General features: G+C 45.9%; 1 protein-coding gene across 1 annotated transcript in view; it reads right to left on the reverse strand.

Moving 5' to 3' along the window:
* Nucleotides 1–4,857: 4,857 nt before the first annotated feature.
* The window catches only part of syt14a (synaptotagmin XIVa), a 20,141-nt gene continuing 9,166 nt past the window's right edge, over nt 4,858–15,832 (reverse strand). Inside the window, exons 6-10 of the mRNA XM_076985764.1 lie at nt 14,705–14,973; nt 14,130–14,579; nt 13,642–13,831; nt 12,226–12,282; nt 4,858–9,920 (exon numbers count right to left, since the gene is read on the reverse strand). Of these exons, the coding sequence (XP_076841879.1) occupies nt 9,607–9,920; nt 12,226–12,282; nt 13,642–13,831; nt 14,130–14,579; nt 14,705–14,973 (1,280 nt within the window). The 3' untranslated portion in view covers nt 4,858–9,606. The remainder of the gene's footprint in view (nt 9,921–12,225; nt 12,283–13,641; nt 13,832–14,129; nt 14,580–14,704; nt 14,974–15,832) is intronic.

Consider the following 15,832-nt stretch of genomic DNA (forward strand, 5'->3'; position numbering starts at 1 on the left):
AGGTGCTCACAAACCACGTCAGTGTCCAGCATTTGGCAAGGAATGTCGGAAGTGTGGCGTAAAGAATCATTTTGAGAGAGTATGCAGACAACGAAAACAGCAGAAAAAGGTACACTGTGTCGACGAGGACGACAGGTCAAGTGAAGCGTCGAGTGAACTCTTCGTAGGAACAGTCACAGGTAAAGGACAAGAAGAGGAATGGACTGCTACATACAGAGTAAATGGAACAGACATCGTTTTTAAACTGGACACTGGAGCACAGGCCAATATTCTATCTGAAACAGAACTGGCTAAGTTAGATATTGAACCAGTTGTCAACACCAAAGACAAGGTCAAATTGAAATCTTACAGTGGGGAACCCATCCCCATACTGGGTACCTGCACTTTAGTGATGAGTATAAAAGGTGAGCGATTTGATGTGCCATTTGTGATTGTTAAAGGTACTAAGCCTCCTATCATTGGACTGAAAACATGTAAGACGTTAGGTCTGGTAAAGCGTGTAAATGAAGTAAAGGCTGAAAATAATGTTCAGAGACAAACGAATGTAGAAGATGCGTACACAGATGTTTTTCAGGGAATAGGAAAGCTTAAAGTCACACACAGAATTGAGCTAGAAAAACCCAATAAACCGGTCATACATGCTACTCGAAAGGTACCATTAGCTCTCAGAGAAAAACTAAGGGCAGAGCTGCAAAGGCTGGAGACCTTAGACATAATCAAGAGAGTAGAAGAGCCCACTGAATGGGTACACTCACTGGTAATTGTTGAGAAAAAAAATGGCTCACTAAGGTTGTGCATGGACCCAAAAGAACTGAACAGATATGTGAAGCGGGAACACTATCAATTGCCAACGAGAGGAGAATTCTTTGGTGATTTAGCAGATGCTAGATATTTCTCGAAATTGGATGCTTCTGCAGGGTTTTGGCAGATCCCGTTACATGAAGAAAGTGTTAGACTATGTACATTTAATACACCTTTTGGCAGGTATTCCTTTAAAAGGTTACCCTTTGGTCTGGTGTCTTCTCCAGAGGTGTTTCACAGAACTGTTCAGCAAATCTTTGAAAACATCCCAGGTACTAAAGTATACATAGATGATGTATTGATTTGGGGACGGACAATTGAAGAGCACGATCAGAGATTGAGAATGGCACTGGACACAGCCAGAGCTACTGGTCTGAAACTAAATGCAGATAAGTGCCAGTACAGACAAACAGAGATTACCTTCCTAGGTGAAAGACTAACACAAGAGGGTGTTCAAATAGATCAAAGCAAAGTGGCTGCCATAAAGAACATGCCCCCACCAACTGACAGAGAAGGTGTTCAACGATTTTTAGGCATGGTGAACTATGTAGGCAAGTTTATACCAAATTTGGCAAGTCACACAAGCCAGTTGAGAAGCCTCCTGTGCAAAACTACAGAGTGGAGCTGGAATAGTAATCATCAGAAAGAGTTTGAAGACCTGAAAAGTCTAATCATGAAGGCTCCCGTACTAAAATACTTTGATGAAAGTCGAGATACCAAGATCTCAGCAGATGCATCTAAGGCGGGTATTGGCGCAGTGTTGTTGCAGCAGTATGGCAACAGGTGGCGCCCAATAGCATATGCTTCGAGAGCATTAACAGCTTCAGAGTGCAATTACGTACAGATAGAAAAGGAAGCATTAGCCATTGCATATGGATGTGAGAAATTTCATGTGTTCATATATGGTAGAAGAGTTTGGGCTGAAACAGATCACAAACCTCTAGTAACCATTGCAAAGAAAGGATTGGCTAATACACCACCGAGGGTGCAAAGATTATTCCTGAAAATGCAAAAATATGACCTGCAGCTCGAATACAAACCTGGAAAAGAACTGTTGGTTGCTGACACGTTGTCACGCGCTTATGACAGCACACTAGAGGTGCAGAGCTATGAGCAGGATGAGACCATTCATGTTAATCTGGTTAAAAGGAGCTGTCCAGTCTCTGATGAGATGTGGACTGTCATCACAAGAGCTACAGCTCAAGATGAGACATTACAACAAGTCATTAAGGCAATTACGCAGGGATGGTCGGTGCATTCGGTCCCTGCTCCATACTTGCATTACAGAGACGAGTTGTCAGTGTTAGATGGAATTTTATTCAAGGGTTCGAGGATAGTAATCCCAAAGGTCCTGCGACACAACATGTTGTTAAAAATACATGAGGGACACCTTGGCATGCAGAAATCCAAGAGACGGGCCAAAGCAGTGTTATACTGGCCAGACATGAGTCAAGACATAGAGAGAGTTATAAGATCTTGTGAAACCTGTCAGAAATTTAGGGCCAAGCAGTGTAAAGAGCCAATGTGGGTTCAAGACAGTGAGGTGCATAGGGCATGGAGTAAAGTGGGCATAGATTTGTTTGAGTTGGAAGGAAAGAATTATTTACTCCTGGTAGATTACTACTCTCACTACCCTGAGATGGCACTCCTGAGAGATACTACAGCTAGTCAGGTTATAACTCACATAAAGTCAATTTTCGCACGTCATGGAATCCCTGACGTTGTGATGACTGACAATGGACCTCAGTTCAGTTGTGTGGAATTCTCTAATTTTTCTAAGGCATTTGAGTTTACACATGTGACTTCAAGCCCACAATATCCACAGTCAAATGGTCTGATAGAGAACGGAGTCAAAATTGTGAAATTGTTGATGAAAAAAGCCAAGGATTCACAGACTGATCCTTATTTAGCGTTGCTTAACTACAGAGCTACTCCCATGTCTCATGGTCAGTCACCAGCCGAGCTTCTATTCAATAGGAGGCTTAGGACTCGCTTGCCTCAGCTGCTGGAAAGCGGTTGTGAACACGGGACGAGCGTAACTGTGGACAAAAGACATGCAAAAGTATCACAGAAAAAATACTATGACAGAGGGTCTAAAGAACTGAAGGAACTGAAACCAAATGACAGAGTGAGGTTACATGATGGGAAAAATTGGAGTCTGGAGGCTCAGGTCCTACAGAACGTGGCTCCAAGGTCCTATGTGGTTCAAACACGTGATGGTGTAACCTACAGGAGAAATCGTAGACATTTACTGGCAGTTCCGGAAAAGGAACAGGTTAGGACAGAGGAAACAAATCAGAGTGCAAATAACCAGGGAGAAAGTTCTCTACACAACACACCTGAATTGGAAGGTGATGGGCAAACTGTGATGCAATCGGAGGTGAGGAGAACAAGCAGAACCATTAAAGCACCACAACGACTGATAGAGCAAATATAAAATAAAAGAGGAGAAAATAAATGAATAAATGGTTTATTTATTGTGGTTATTTTAGAATAGAGTGGTGTCATTTGTTTGAGAAAAAATTTGTGTTTTGGGTTAATAGAAACCAAATGATTGTTTATAAACTCACATTTGTAGTTTGTGTACAGATTGTTTGTAGTGTAAAACAATGTTCTTGACAGGAGGGATGTGATGTAATGTTTGTTGGATGATTAGAGTGGTCAGCGTATCACGTGACCAGAGGGACACACAGCGGGCTCAGCAGTTCTGTAACGGAGTGGAATAAAGAAAACCGTGTTACTTGTTCAAACCGGAGTGAGTAGTTTTATTAAGATTAAACACCAAACACAGCACCATATAAAGTCCACACGCCCCACCTGAGCACACCTGTATGACAGCACGAGACCGCACATCAAACAATAATCAGCGGTTTGTATGCGGTACTGTTCTGGTTCTGACTGTAGCTCTGTACCCACACCCACCCCACCCCAACCACGCGCAGACATTAAAGTTTAATCAGCTTCATGGCAATAGCTGTTCGTGTGCGTGTGGATTAGGGAGATTCTCAGTCCGTCTTGACGGTCCTGTCGCAAAGCGCGAATGAACCAGGTGAGAAGTCGTTGGAAAGTCGCAAGAGTTTCAGTGCGACGAGACTCGCGCCTGTGTTCAGGGTGGAACGGAACAATATCGTGGATTGTGCGTGGGGTCCACTGGGAACCACCGTATAAGTGTAAGATTACGCAAAGTAATATAGATTAAGTAAAATTATCGAGGTTTTGTGTGTGTTCTTGAACAACGTTTTTGCTTACCTGATCCTAATTTTTGTAAATTACTTTCTTATAAATGGAATATAGTGAGTAAATACAGATAATTGAAAAATAATGAAAAAAGCAATTGAAAATCAATGATTATGAGCTAAAAACGAACTAAATGCTAATAATCCAACTCATTAAAACTCATTCATTGGTAAAGACGCTGAAAAACCATTAAAGTGTGGCCTTGCTGTGGTTTGCAGTTCTATCATCAGAACCTGTCCACGTGCATAATTCGAGAGCTTAAACTGGTACAGCAGGAATAATGTTATCTCATCAAATGTGAACCTGTTGCTTGGTGAACATTCTTTTGGCATTGTACAAACACGACCTTTACTGTAGCCTCCAGTGCTTTAAGCTCGGTCTGGGAGTTTTAAATGTCATTTGCCTGTACAGAATTTGTAGCATATACATTCTTTTTTGAACTGGCAGGGACATCTAGTTAGTGAGCTAAGTAGACACACTGGCTAAATATTTCTGAGGTTTCTTCACTGGTTTGGGCTTGTTTGTTTGGTGTGTACAGCCATGATTATTAATTTGATGGAGGGAGTGCAAGCCAACCATTATAAACAGTTCAAGGTGATCAGTAATCTGTTCTGGTGAAACCAGTATTTACCATCAACTGTAACTGGGGTATTGAAATGATATTTTGCAACTGCAGAGAACTTTTAACAAAGTTAAAAATACCCAGGAATCCAAGATCAGATTATTGTGACTTTACCTCACATGCTACATGAACAAATCTTCTGTGCCAATCTTTCCAAGACTCTTGCACCTGTCTCAAAAATGAACTGAGACAGAACTTATATTTCTGCCAGGTTGGCCTTAGTCTGCCTGGCTGAGACATAATGTAACCAAGCAAACATTATCTGTTAAGTCATTTAAATAAACCATTATCATTTCAATGTTTGGACCCAAAGAACAAGCAGACAACAATAAACAGTAGAAGTGTTTCTCTTTTAAAACAATCACATACAAATGTTTTTTTTTTTCTTCAACAAATCACTGAATACGACATCATTTACAAATTAAATTTACAGCTCATGTTGAGAATATATACACATGAGACAAAGTTGCTGTAAGAGTGCTTCTAACAACGCAGTAACAACGCTGTAACAATGCTGTAACAACGCAGTAACAACGCAGTAACAATATTTGAAAAACACTCCTGCAGAAAAGTAAGGCATCGACAGAACCGGTGGGTCTAGGCAGCTCCTGTAAATCATTTCCAAAAGGAAAATGACAAAACAACTGGTGAAAGTGAGCTGTTAAGAAGCATAATAACTGCACACCATGGTCACAGCACACATAGAAAATCTAGTAAACACACAAGTTGAGAGTTAGACTAAAATTGGGGCTCTGACCCTGAACGTTCTGGAAAAAGCTCAGGTCTGGCTCGTTGTGTCATGTGCTTCTAGTGCTTCTCATTAAAAACATCTCTCGAGTTTTATGCTGGTGTTTCTTTTACTCCAGAGCACATGGAGGAGTTTAGACTGTGCTGGCTAAAAATAATAAACAACAACAAAAAACATTCCCATAAATGTGAAGTAACAATCTAAACGGTAACCCTGTGTCTGATTGGTAAGAGACGAGCCCATCGCAGGGGCCTGGTCTCACCCAAGTCTCACAGAGCTAGACGTGATCTTGTAATGATGATGCACGTCTGGGGAGAGTCTGCTGAAAGTTTGGGTTGCGGTGAAACTCACCAACAAACAAAACCATGTTGGCATTTGTTCTGAAACTTGAATCTTCCAACCATAACAGTCCGACATTCTCACCCACACTGCAGATTAGTTCTGACAGTCACGTAATCTGTCACGTAATCCCGTGTCAAACTCACGTCTGTCTCGCCAGGTTGTATGTGCCATATCCAAAGTGTGAAGAGTGCCACAGGGTAGGGACAGAATAGGAAATGTGAAGGAGGAATGTGACAGGGAGGCAGCAGCCAATGGCGTCGCAGTCGAACGAAATTCTGTGGTCTCGTGGCCTTACACCTTTGGCTCGTTTCGCTTACGCCGGACATTCCGGAGACAAACGCCAGTTTGGAATGAGTGAAGGCACACGCAGTTTGTCCTGGTGTTTGTTCCATGGAGTATTTCAAGTTTCGAGACCAGTGGTTTCTCAGTGATCTTAATTTGCACGGCTTGTGATCATAACTGGAAATTGATTTCGACAGTCGAAAGCTGTTAAGCTGTCGATTACCAGATCAGATTATCAAATCATCTTGGATTAATGTATTATGGTATAAAACAGGCAGAACTTAAGACTATACTCTTCTGCATAAATCATACACTTCTATATAAATTTGCTTGCGAATCTCAACTTGCATTACAGCACCACACATTGAGTTCTGCTTCTCTGGCACCGAATTTATTTTTAAATAAAAGCATATTGAACTGAGCACGCTCAGAGAATCACACGCGGCTGGTCTCAGCTTTACTCAGAGGTTACGTGGGGACACCGTGCCACGTGAACACGGGCCTGTACGTTCTGACCCAGACGTGCTGGGCGAAGCTCGGGCCGAGGACCAGTGGTCCTGCACCGTGGCCATGTGGAGGATGTTGGTGTGTGTGAAGATGCAGGGAGGCATACTTTCTTAGTCCCAGGTGTACTTCTCTGGCGTACGCAGGATTGTGCTTATTGGACCGGGTCTTCGGGCCATGGCCTTCAGTGTGTCCTTCGCTTTTGTTTGTTTGTTTGTTTGTTTGAGGAATATGCCGCACATCAATACTCTTCAGCAGCGATGCAAAAGCTCACGGTACCAAGGATTCACCAGCAGCAGCAGAGGGAATGTGCGTTTAGCTCGTGGTTCTCTCTCTTTCTCTTTCTCTCTTTCTCTCTCTCTCCTCATCTGTCGTTCCACGTTCATTCTTTCAGTTCACTTCACGAGACTGCAGCTCGGATACTGGGTGAGCATAAGGGCTTCATTATGTGAAAGGTACAGGTCAAAGCAAAACCAGCAACACCGCAGAAGGAGAACAACGCCTACAAGAGCTCATAGAGCTTCGTAACATATAAACAACCATGTTTTTCTTTTCTTCTTCCCCCCCCCCCAAGCACATCTTCTTAAATATCAGTACAAAAATAGATAGGAAAAATCTTTAGAGCATTTACAGTACATAACGATTAATAAACGTGTTTCACATGGTTGCTGAAGGAAAAAAACAACAAAAAAATCAAAGGTTTCGGAACAGTTGGCGAGTGTTGCTATGGAGCAAAAGTAACCACCAATCAAAACAGCCTGCCTACTTCGATGTAGACCACGCCTCCCAGATCCCCATGACACTGCCCCATGTAGCAGCAACAGCATAACGGTTAGACCACTTCCTCCCAAAAGAGCCTTCGACAAAATCCAAAAGGTATTGGTTTGGTTGAGGCCCTTGTGGCCTGTAGAGTGATATTTCTCTGACTCTAGGATAATGGGCGGGGCTAACCAAACTTGTACAGCTTGAATAGATCATATTAAAGCTAAAGATAGCGAGACTTCAGCTCTCGATGAAAAGCTGCTGAAGTTCTCATCACACGACACAATACCAATGAGAAGTAAGATGATCGTGTCATTCCTGCTGCAGTGAAAACGTGAAACATCTTAAATAAAGAACTAGCAGGGTTATCTAAAACTAAAATATAAATTGGTGATGTTATTTAACACATAAAGGTCCAGTTAAATGTGCCAGTATTAAAATGAGAAATTCATTCCTGTTTTCCTGCATTTTTAAAATCATATTTTTGCCAATTCTTTAGTATTTTAGCACTGACTGGTGTTATGAATTGTGTTTAACATTGCATTTCTGTTTGTGAATGGTAGAATGTCATTTGCCCAAATACACCAGTCTATGACCAGGTGTCAGCATGTGTGCATGTACATTTAACTTAAAAGGGTTTTGAATTAAAAAATAATCACCTGGTGTGATTTATTGAAGGCATATTCAGTGTAAACCATGTAGGAGTGCTGGATGGTGTTACACCAATCCTGTTTCACTGGTTCAAATGAGCACCCCGGCCACGTTAGGGGTGTAGCAAGCATACGTAAACAGGTCTGTGTGCGAGTAGACGCGTGGGTCTCTGTCGTCTCCCAGTCGCTGAGCAGGATAAACGTCGCCTCAGTGCGTGTGGGTTAGGGTACGGACCACCTCTCTGGTGTTAAAGGTTCCTTCGGCGTGCCCGTGACATCCGTGAGTCCTACGGAAACGTGAGGGAAGCAAAAGGCTCCCGAACGGACACCATCCAAAATGAGAAGAATGAAGAAAGAGACCCAACCATGGCTTCCCCACCAGCCGTCAGTGCACAGTGAATCTTTGTGGTTGAGCAAAACCATATTTTCCCTAAGAAATGCCTTGGAAACCTGGTGCAAGGACAAAAAAATGGGTTTAGCAACATATTCCACTGACTGAGGCTAAGTTGAGCATTGAAGGAACTGATTTTATCTGAATCACAGTTATAAGAAGAGGCTTGTGCTTATCGGTAGCATTATACCGTTTTCCACAATTATAATAATAATTTATTACTTACTGACTATCTGTGCAATATGTAATTATAACTGTGTTTAGCAACCAAGTATGGTGATGGTTTAATAAATGGCTTTAAAGTGTCTCATTTAAATTTTTAACTGGAAAATTGGCTAAAAATCCTTTAACAGTGTGACATGTGCAAGTGATGAGCAGAGCTAACATGCTAACGCTTGCTAAACGTCCTGAATACAGGACTCGAATTATGAATTTCTAAACAGTATGAAAAGTGTGCTCCAAAACCGCATTTAAAAAACCAGACTGGGACACCACAACACACGCAGACGACCACTCCATGTAGTGAGTGGTCACATTACAAACATCCCACCGGTGTACCACCCTCACGGCCAGTTGTAACTGAGAATAAAGGCAAGCTACTGTCAGTCAGCTAACTAGCGAGACCAAACATGGCTTCTAACAGGTGTTGGCTGGGGAACGCAGACTACAGCATTGTGGAAGTCAGGCAACATGGCCAGTGCACTCTGACAGCACAAACGAGAAGGAAATGTCCCCCTCTTTCTCTCTCCCCTTCTGTCTCTCTCTCTTTCTCTCTCTCTCTCTCCTTCACTCTCTTGCCCATTCACTCGCACACTACGCCTGCTCTGGTTTTACACACGGATAGTCACGGCTATGGTCTGCATGATGACCTCTGGTATGAAAACACCCTCACAGACCCAACACTCATTCCCCTCCCGTTCACCACTCTAAACAAAAACTGAAATGAAATAAACTCATTTAGTCTCTTTCCAAGGCAAGACGTGTCCGACCCGAGTGCAACTTCCCAGAATGCACTCTGAGGGGGAGTGTGAATTTTGCCCCAGCCCAAATCCCCCCTGTACCATAACACTCAGGACCCAGGATTCCTTCATTCGTGACCCTAACTTCCAGTTCCCACAATGCACTGCGTCTGGGGCCAGCACGGGCTCGTCGAGGTTAGCCGAGGGCACAATCTGTCTCTTCGGTCCCTTGATCCAGTTTCTCTTCATCCCCGTCTTCGTCACAGTCGTCATCATCGCCTTCGTCATCATCATAGTCATCGTGGCTTTTACGACTCCAGCAGGCTGTGCCATCGGCACACCTGCTGACCCTTCGTCTCCTTCATCTGGGTCCAGTGGGTCAGCTCCTCCTCTCCGGAGCTGTTCAGGCCCAGCGAGATCCAGCCAATCATCTCCTTGCGTTTCATGCTGCGCTTGTTGTAAACGGACAGGATGAGGGTGACGTCAGAGAGCTGGAAGAGAGCCACCTGGAACACGAAGGTCTCCTTGTACGTGGGGTTGGGCTGACCGCGGCAGACGGAGGTCTTGCACTTGGACATCTCCTGACCCATAGAGTTCAGAAGAGTCAGCTTCACATACGTGTCTACAGAGGACAGATAGGACAAGAGGAGACCCTGAGATTACTACAAAGAAGGCAAAAGCAAAATGCGATACACTCCACAGACCTGCTTGTGGGTCCAGAGTCCTTATTATATACAGTACCATACGCATTAATTTCATACAACTTTCTATATTTTAATATTACTTTTCATAATTGTTTCAGTGTGGTTACTGTGTAATTCCCAGGAGTAATTAAATATAAGTATAATACAGAGTATAGAGTGGTTGATGTAAAAAATTAATTGAACCATTTCATTCTTACGCATAAACGCTACAAATGAGATGGCAGATGACAAAACTTATACCAAAGAGAAACTGGAGTGATACAGTATTCAAGTGGTGTTTAACTTACATAGTACAAAAAATGGTGTTTAACCTGCATACACGGTTTCTGCATTCTCACGGTTTCTTTGCACATGGCCCACTACATCTAGCAAACTGGTTTTCCATCACCAGTAATGAATGGGGTGGAAATCCACGCAGGGAACAGGAGCGTGAGCAGGAGTGGACCATGCAAAGCAGTGGTGAGGGTTGTGAAGTGTGAGACAGAGATGTAGACAAGGGAGGAGCGCAGGACAAACATCTGTGACATCACAAAGATCACGCTCACTGTGACATCATAAAGGTCACGCTCACTGTACATTCTTAACGATACTGTCACGGTCGACTTAGCTGAAAAGCTCTCGATTACTACGTTATGAAATCCCTAAAATGAACGGCTTCAGCTGCTTTAGCAGAATGCCGCACATGCGTCAGTGAGCGCCGTGCCGTGGGTGAAGTTTGAGTCACTCCGCGGTCTGTTTTATCCTCTGTCAAATGCATTAAATGCTCCAACGCCATCGAGGAGTGCTGGTGAAGACTCTCTGAGAAGAGCTTTGGTCCCCGGGATACGCATTCATTCTGCGCTCACGCACACACTCGCTGCCGTTGATTGCGAGGGGCACCCTACATCCTGTGGCCGGGTGCCCCGCCCCCTGCCCTGCCCCCACCCCGCCCCCAAGCTACTGAAGACCTTGCTCTTTCGCTGCGACACTTCATGGCTCCGCCCCCCTTGCTCCCGCCTCCTAGCGGCTTTGTGTGAGGCAAGAACGGTGTTGTGCTCACACAGACACACACAGGAGTGGCAGCTGCCTACTGGGCACTCTCTCTCTCTCTCTCTCTCTTCTTCCCTCTCTCTCTCTCTCTCTCTCTCTCTCTCCCCTTCTCCAGTTCTTGTTTTGTTTCGAATAAAGGAAAAAAAAGCACTTCGGTCTTTATCGTTTCCTCCCCCCCCCCCCCACCCTTTTTCAGACATAAAGGGCTGTGCTGAAGCAGCCCTGATTTCCGTGCGTCTCCAGGGGTGAAAAAGAGCGTCTTGCTCTGACACCTTGAGTGCCTGCGTGGCGTGGTAATGGGCTCCACGCTGACGCGGCTGAAAGGCAAAGCGAGGGACTGAATGGCGGTTAAGCACGAGTGATTGGCTTCATTGAGGGAACCATTGTCGCAGCCTGAAAGGGCCGCGAAGAGACGGTCGTCTCCTCGCCGGAGCCGACGCGGAGGAAACGCTTTGGCTTTTGTGCGGGCGACTGATGGCGTAACAATGCTATATCTGCGCCCGTGAATTGAAGAGAGTTTAAGCTCGTAAAAATATACCATCTACTCCACAGGTAATCCCGCAAGAGGTCCCGTTAAGTATGACGGACTGTACCATTCATGCAGAGATGGTGCGAGTCCTATCAGCAGCTAAAACTGCAGCTTTGGCACAACCAGGAGAGATCCCTGGCCAGACGAGGTGGTATATTTAAGAACAAAATATGTAAAGTGTGTTTGAGTGACGCAGATTTCACGCAGATGTGCAGAGATTCGTCGGCTCCATGATTCTGTGTGAAGTTTGTGTTAGTCAGCGGCAATGGCGAGGGCAGAAGAGAACAGGAACGGGCCACCCGTGGACCGCTTGTCATGTATAAGAGCGAAACGCTTGACGTGTTGATTCCGACCTGCAGCTGATGGAGATGAAACATGGAGCTCAGCCCGGGGAAAGCAGTGCAGGAGGTGCTGGATGTGGAGATGTTTAAAGTTCAACCCTTATACATGACAAAGCCCTCCCTCATAAATGCACATGATCCACATAAACGCCAGCAAACACAGCAGAGTGTGAGAAAGCGGTAAAACTATGGGGACGAAAGACAGACAAACATCACAACACTGACACAGAGAGGGAGGGGCTGAGTGAGGGGAGGGGCTAAGTGAGGGGTGGGGTCTGAGTGAGGGGAGGGGCTGAGTAAGGGGTGAGGGGGGACAGGACTCACCTCGGATAATATAAACCTGCCCACCTATCAAGTGCTTTAGACAACAGAACAATCCATCTGATAAGGAACCCGGGGGGACAAAGACATAAGAAGGAGAAGTCAGTGAACAGGAAGGAGAAGAACGAAGGCAGAGAGAGAGAGAGGGAGGGAGAGAGAGAGAGAGAGAGAGAGAGAGATACAAACAACACAGAGAACGATCTTGTCAGGTGGTTAAAGGTTAAATGACACAGGTTAGTGTTTCCAAGTGTTCATAAAAGCAGATGGCAACACTTCAGGTTAACCGGCACTGCATAAGAGACCTTAAAGCCTTCATAAGTCTTACATAATGCCATCATAAGCAGTTGCCTTATATGTGCTGAATGCCGCCCGACGACATTCACAAGCAGCTGTGCACAAGAGGCACCGAGCCCAAGTCACTCAGCTGACATAAGGCAAGCATGCTCAGTTATGACCTCTTTGTGAAGGCTTATAAAGGCCCCATGCGGCACCCTGCAAGGACATGCTGAACAGGATCTGGAGAGAAATAGCAGGAACACCGCCACACACAGGACTTGGGAGGACGGGAAACCAAACAAGTGGCTTGAAAAACAAAGCAGAAAAGCAAGTCCTTCTGATGTTGTAATTTACTGTAAGAGTGACCTGATTGCACGCCTCTGGAATGGGAGACAGGCAGTGCTGTACTTCGCTACCATTTTAGTGCAAAAACAAGGTATTTACACAGAATTGCCTTACAGGCTGCTTAGACTGGAAGGCTTCTGTGCCACTCTGTTGAGCACAGCCAATGAAACAGCAGAATCATGAAGCACCAGCCTCAACCAATGAGGTCGCAGCAGGACAAAACTGCACTGAATTCAAATGTTTGGCACGATTCAGCTTCCCCCACAAGTGTTGCTGCATATTTGCCAACAGCAGCCTTGCCAGCATTATCTACTAGCCTTATAATCAGCCTGGAAGGTGCTATTCTAGCCTTCAAGGCATGTACCTAGGCAAATAAGCTACAACAGCAAACATCTAGCCTAATTAGCCTGTCAGGTGCTGTCAGAACCTAAAGCAAGGTGTCAGTCTTTCCTCAGCATTTGAAGATGGTGCCTTTAACATTAGCCTTGAAGGTATATAACTCAGTACTGCAACAGGCTACTAAGTAAAACTTAATGGAGCAATGAAATGGTCGGGATTCTAATGCACCTTTGAGGCTATTTCATTGTACATCAGCCTTGGAGGCATGTAATTAGTGCTAAAGGATGGGGTGAAATTATCTGTCAAACATTGATAAGGCTTGGAGTGTGTTTTTTTAATGTAGAGAAAGATTATAAGGGTCATTACAGGGCCCGAGGGGATGTTTACGGGGTCTGACAGGACGGTTTCGGGGCCTGACGGGACGGTTTCCGGGCCTGACGGGACAAATGCGGTATTTACTGGGTGGCTTGCTGGCAGCGATGTTCTTGAAGTGGCTGCCTTTGATGACCTCGACGGAGAGGCGTCCTGTGGTGGCATTGTACACCAGGCCCAGCAGGATCTCGGGAGCCGTGCCCTGACCCGCTGATGGGAATGACGAGACCGTCTCACTGCATGAGGCGTCATACACGCTCATCTGGGACTCGCTGCCCTTAAACACACCCACAGATACATACACACACACACACACACACACACACACACACACACACACACACACACACACATCAAAGGTTCTGAAAGCCCATGCAGAACTTTCCACTTTTATTTCCATGATTATTTAAACTTTGTCATTAAAGTATTGATAATTTGACTACTTAATCCACTCAACAACGTTCTTCAGTTCTTATGGCAAAATAAGTGTTTAATCATCCATCAATCCATCCATCCATCCATCTATCCACTCATCCATCCACTCATCCATCCATCCATCCCTCCATCCCACTCACAGCTATGCTGCAGCAGGGGTCCAGGATGACAGGCACGGACATCCTGCCCTGCAGGTTCATCTTGGTGAGGTAGAAGATCTTCTCCCCCAGCACCTTCTCCTTCTTCATGCGGCGGATGCTGTAGAGGCGGAAACGCACGGCGTAGTTGCCGATCATCTCCGACTCGATGTGGCTGAAGCGGAACGTCTCGGTGAAGACGGGACAGGGTCCCCGGGCCGCGCCCGTCTTGGCCCGCTGCTTCTTGGTGGGCAGCAGCACCAGGTGGACCTGCCACGAGACGTTGCCCGTTCGCTTGGCCGCCGGGATGTCCGTCACCGCCGTCACCGTGACGGCCAGCCGCTGGTCGCAGGAGTCGTAGTCGAAGATGACGTCCAGCGTCCCGTACTGAGACAGCGGCTCCGGCTCGTACGACTTCGGGAGGAGGGCGGTGGAGCCTCGGGTGGAGAGGTCCTGGGGGCGGAGGGGGTTTGGGGGGCGGAGACATGACACGCACGTTAAACGTTTCTTAAAGCTTCGCTTATTGAAAAATTTAAATAGCTTGATCTTGATGCGACCACGCCCACGGCTCCGCCCACCTCCGGGCTCAAAACGGCCGTGCTGTCGCTGGGCACGTCCTCCTCGTAGCCCTTCAGGTAGCTGTCGGCTCCGCGGCTGCTCTCGCTGGGCGGGTCCTTGGCGTAACCGTGGCGAGGGCTGTCGCTGCCGCGGCGGGAGAGGTCGCACTTGGCGTCGCCGAGGTCGGAGGGCGTGCACGACATGTGTGGGGAGCCGTCCTCGTCCTGGTAGGGCGGAGGCTGCAGCTCGTCTAAAGGCGGAGTCCGCCTCATCCTCTGGATGCAGTTCACTGTGGAGGGGCAGGGGAGGAGAGAGTGAGATGGAGGGAGAGAGATGGAGAGAGTGAGGAAGAGGTGGAAAGAGCGAGGGAGAGGTGAAGAGGGTGAGGGAGTGAGATGGAGGGAAAGGGAGAGGTGGAGAGAGGGACAAATGTAGATAGCAGGTGAGAGTAATTGAGGGTAAAAGGGAGAGATAGAGAGAGGGGGGAGAGGAAGAGGAAGAGGGAGAGAGAGAGCAAGATAAAGAGAGAGGGACAGAGGTAGAGGAGAGAAGAAGAGAGGGTGAATGAAATGGAGAGAAAGGAGAGACCAAAGCTATTCACGCAATCATCAACAAAAGCTCCAGTTACATCATCGCTCAACATCCTTTACTTACACACACACACACACACACACACACACACACACACACACACACACACACACACACACACACACACACATATATTGTCTGAAACCTCCGTTATGTTCACACAACCTCACCCAAACAACGTTCACACAACGTCACCCACACCAACACTCACAGACTTAAATCCTGGTTCCGTCTGTCAACTGGCACAAACTTTCCAAAGTCAGAAATTCACAGAACTCCTATTGGGAGAGTGGGTGGAGCCAAGGATTATGACATCACATGAAATATTTTTAATATGAATGAACAGAGTTTATCATGTACTTCACATACAGTTATTAACCATTCTATTAGCTCCTTCAGTTATTTTAGCTTTTAATGGTGGGGCTGGTACGTGCAGATTTAGTCTTACTACATGCTTTGAGATGAATCGCACCTCGTGAACAGAGAGACGTGTGAGAGGTGTGTGAGCGCATCTACAGCCCCTGCCAACCACAGCCCCTCCCCCCCAACCCTCGTCG

This window comes from Brachyhypopomus gauderio, unplaced genomic scaffold (assembly GCF_052324685.1).
Source record: "Brachyhypopomus gauderio isolate BG-103 unplaced genomic scaffold, BGAUD_0.2 sc43, whole genome shotgun sequence".
Lineage (NCBI taxonomy): Eukaryota > Metazoa > Chordata > Actinopteri > Gymnotiformes > Hypopomidae > Brachyhypopomus > Brachyhypopomus gauderio.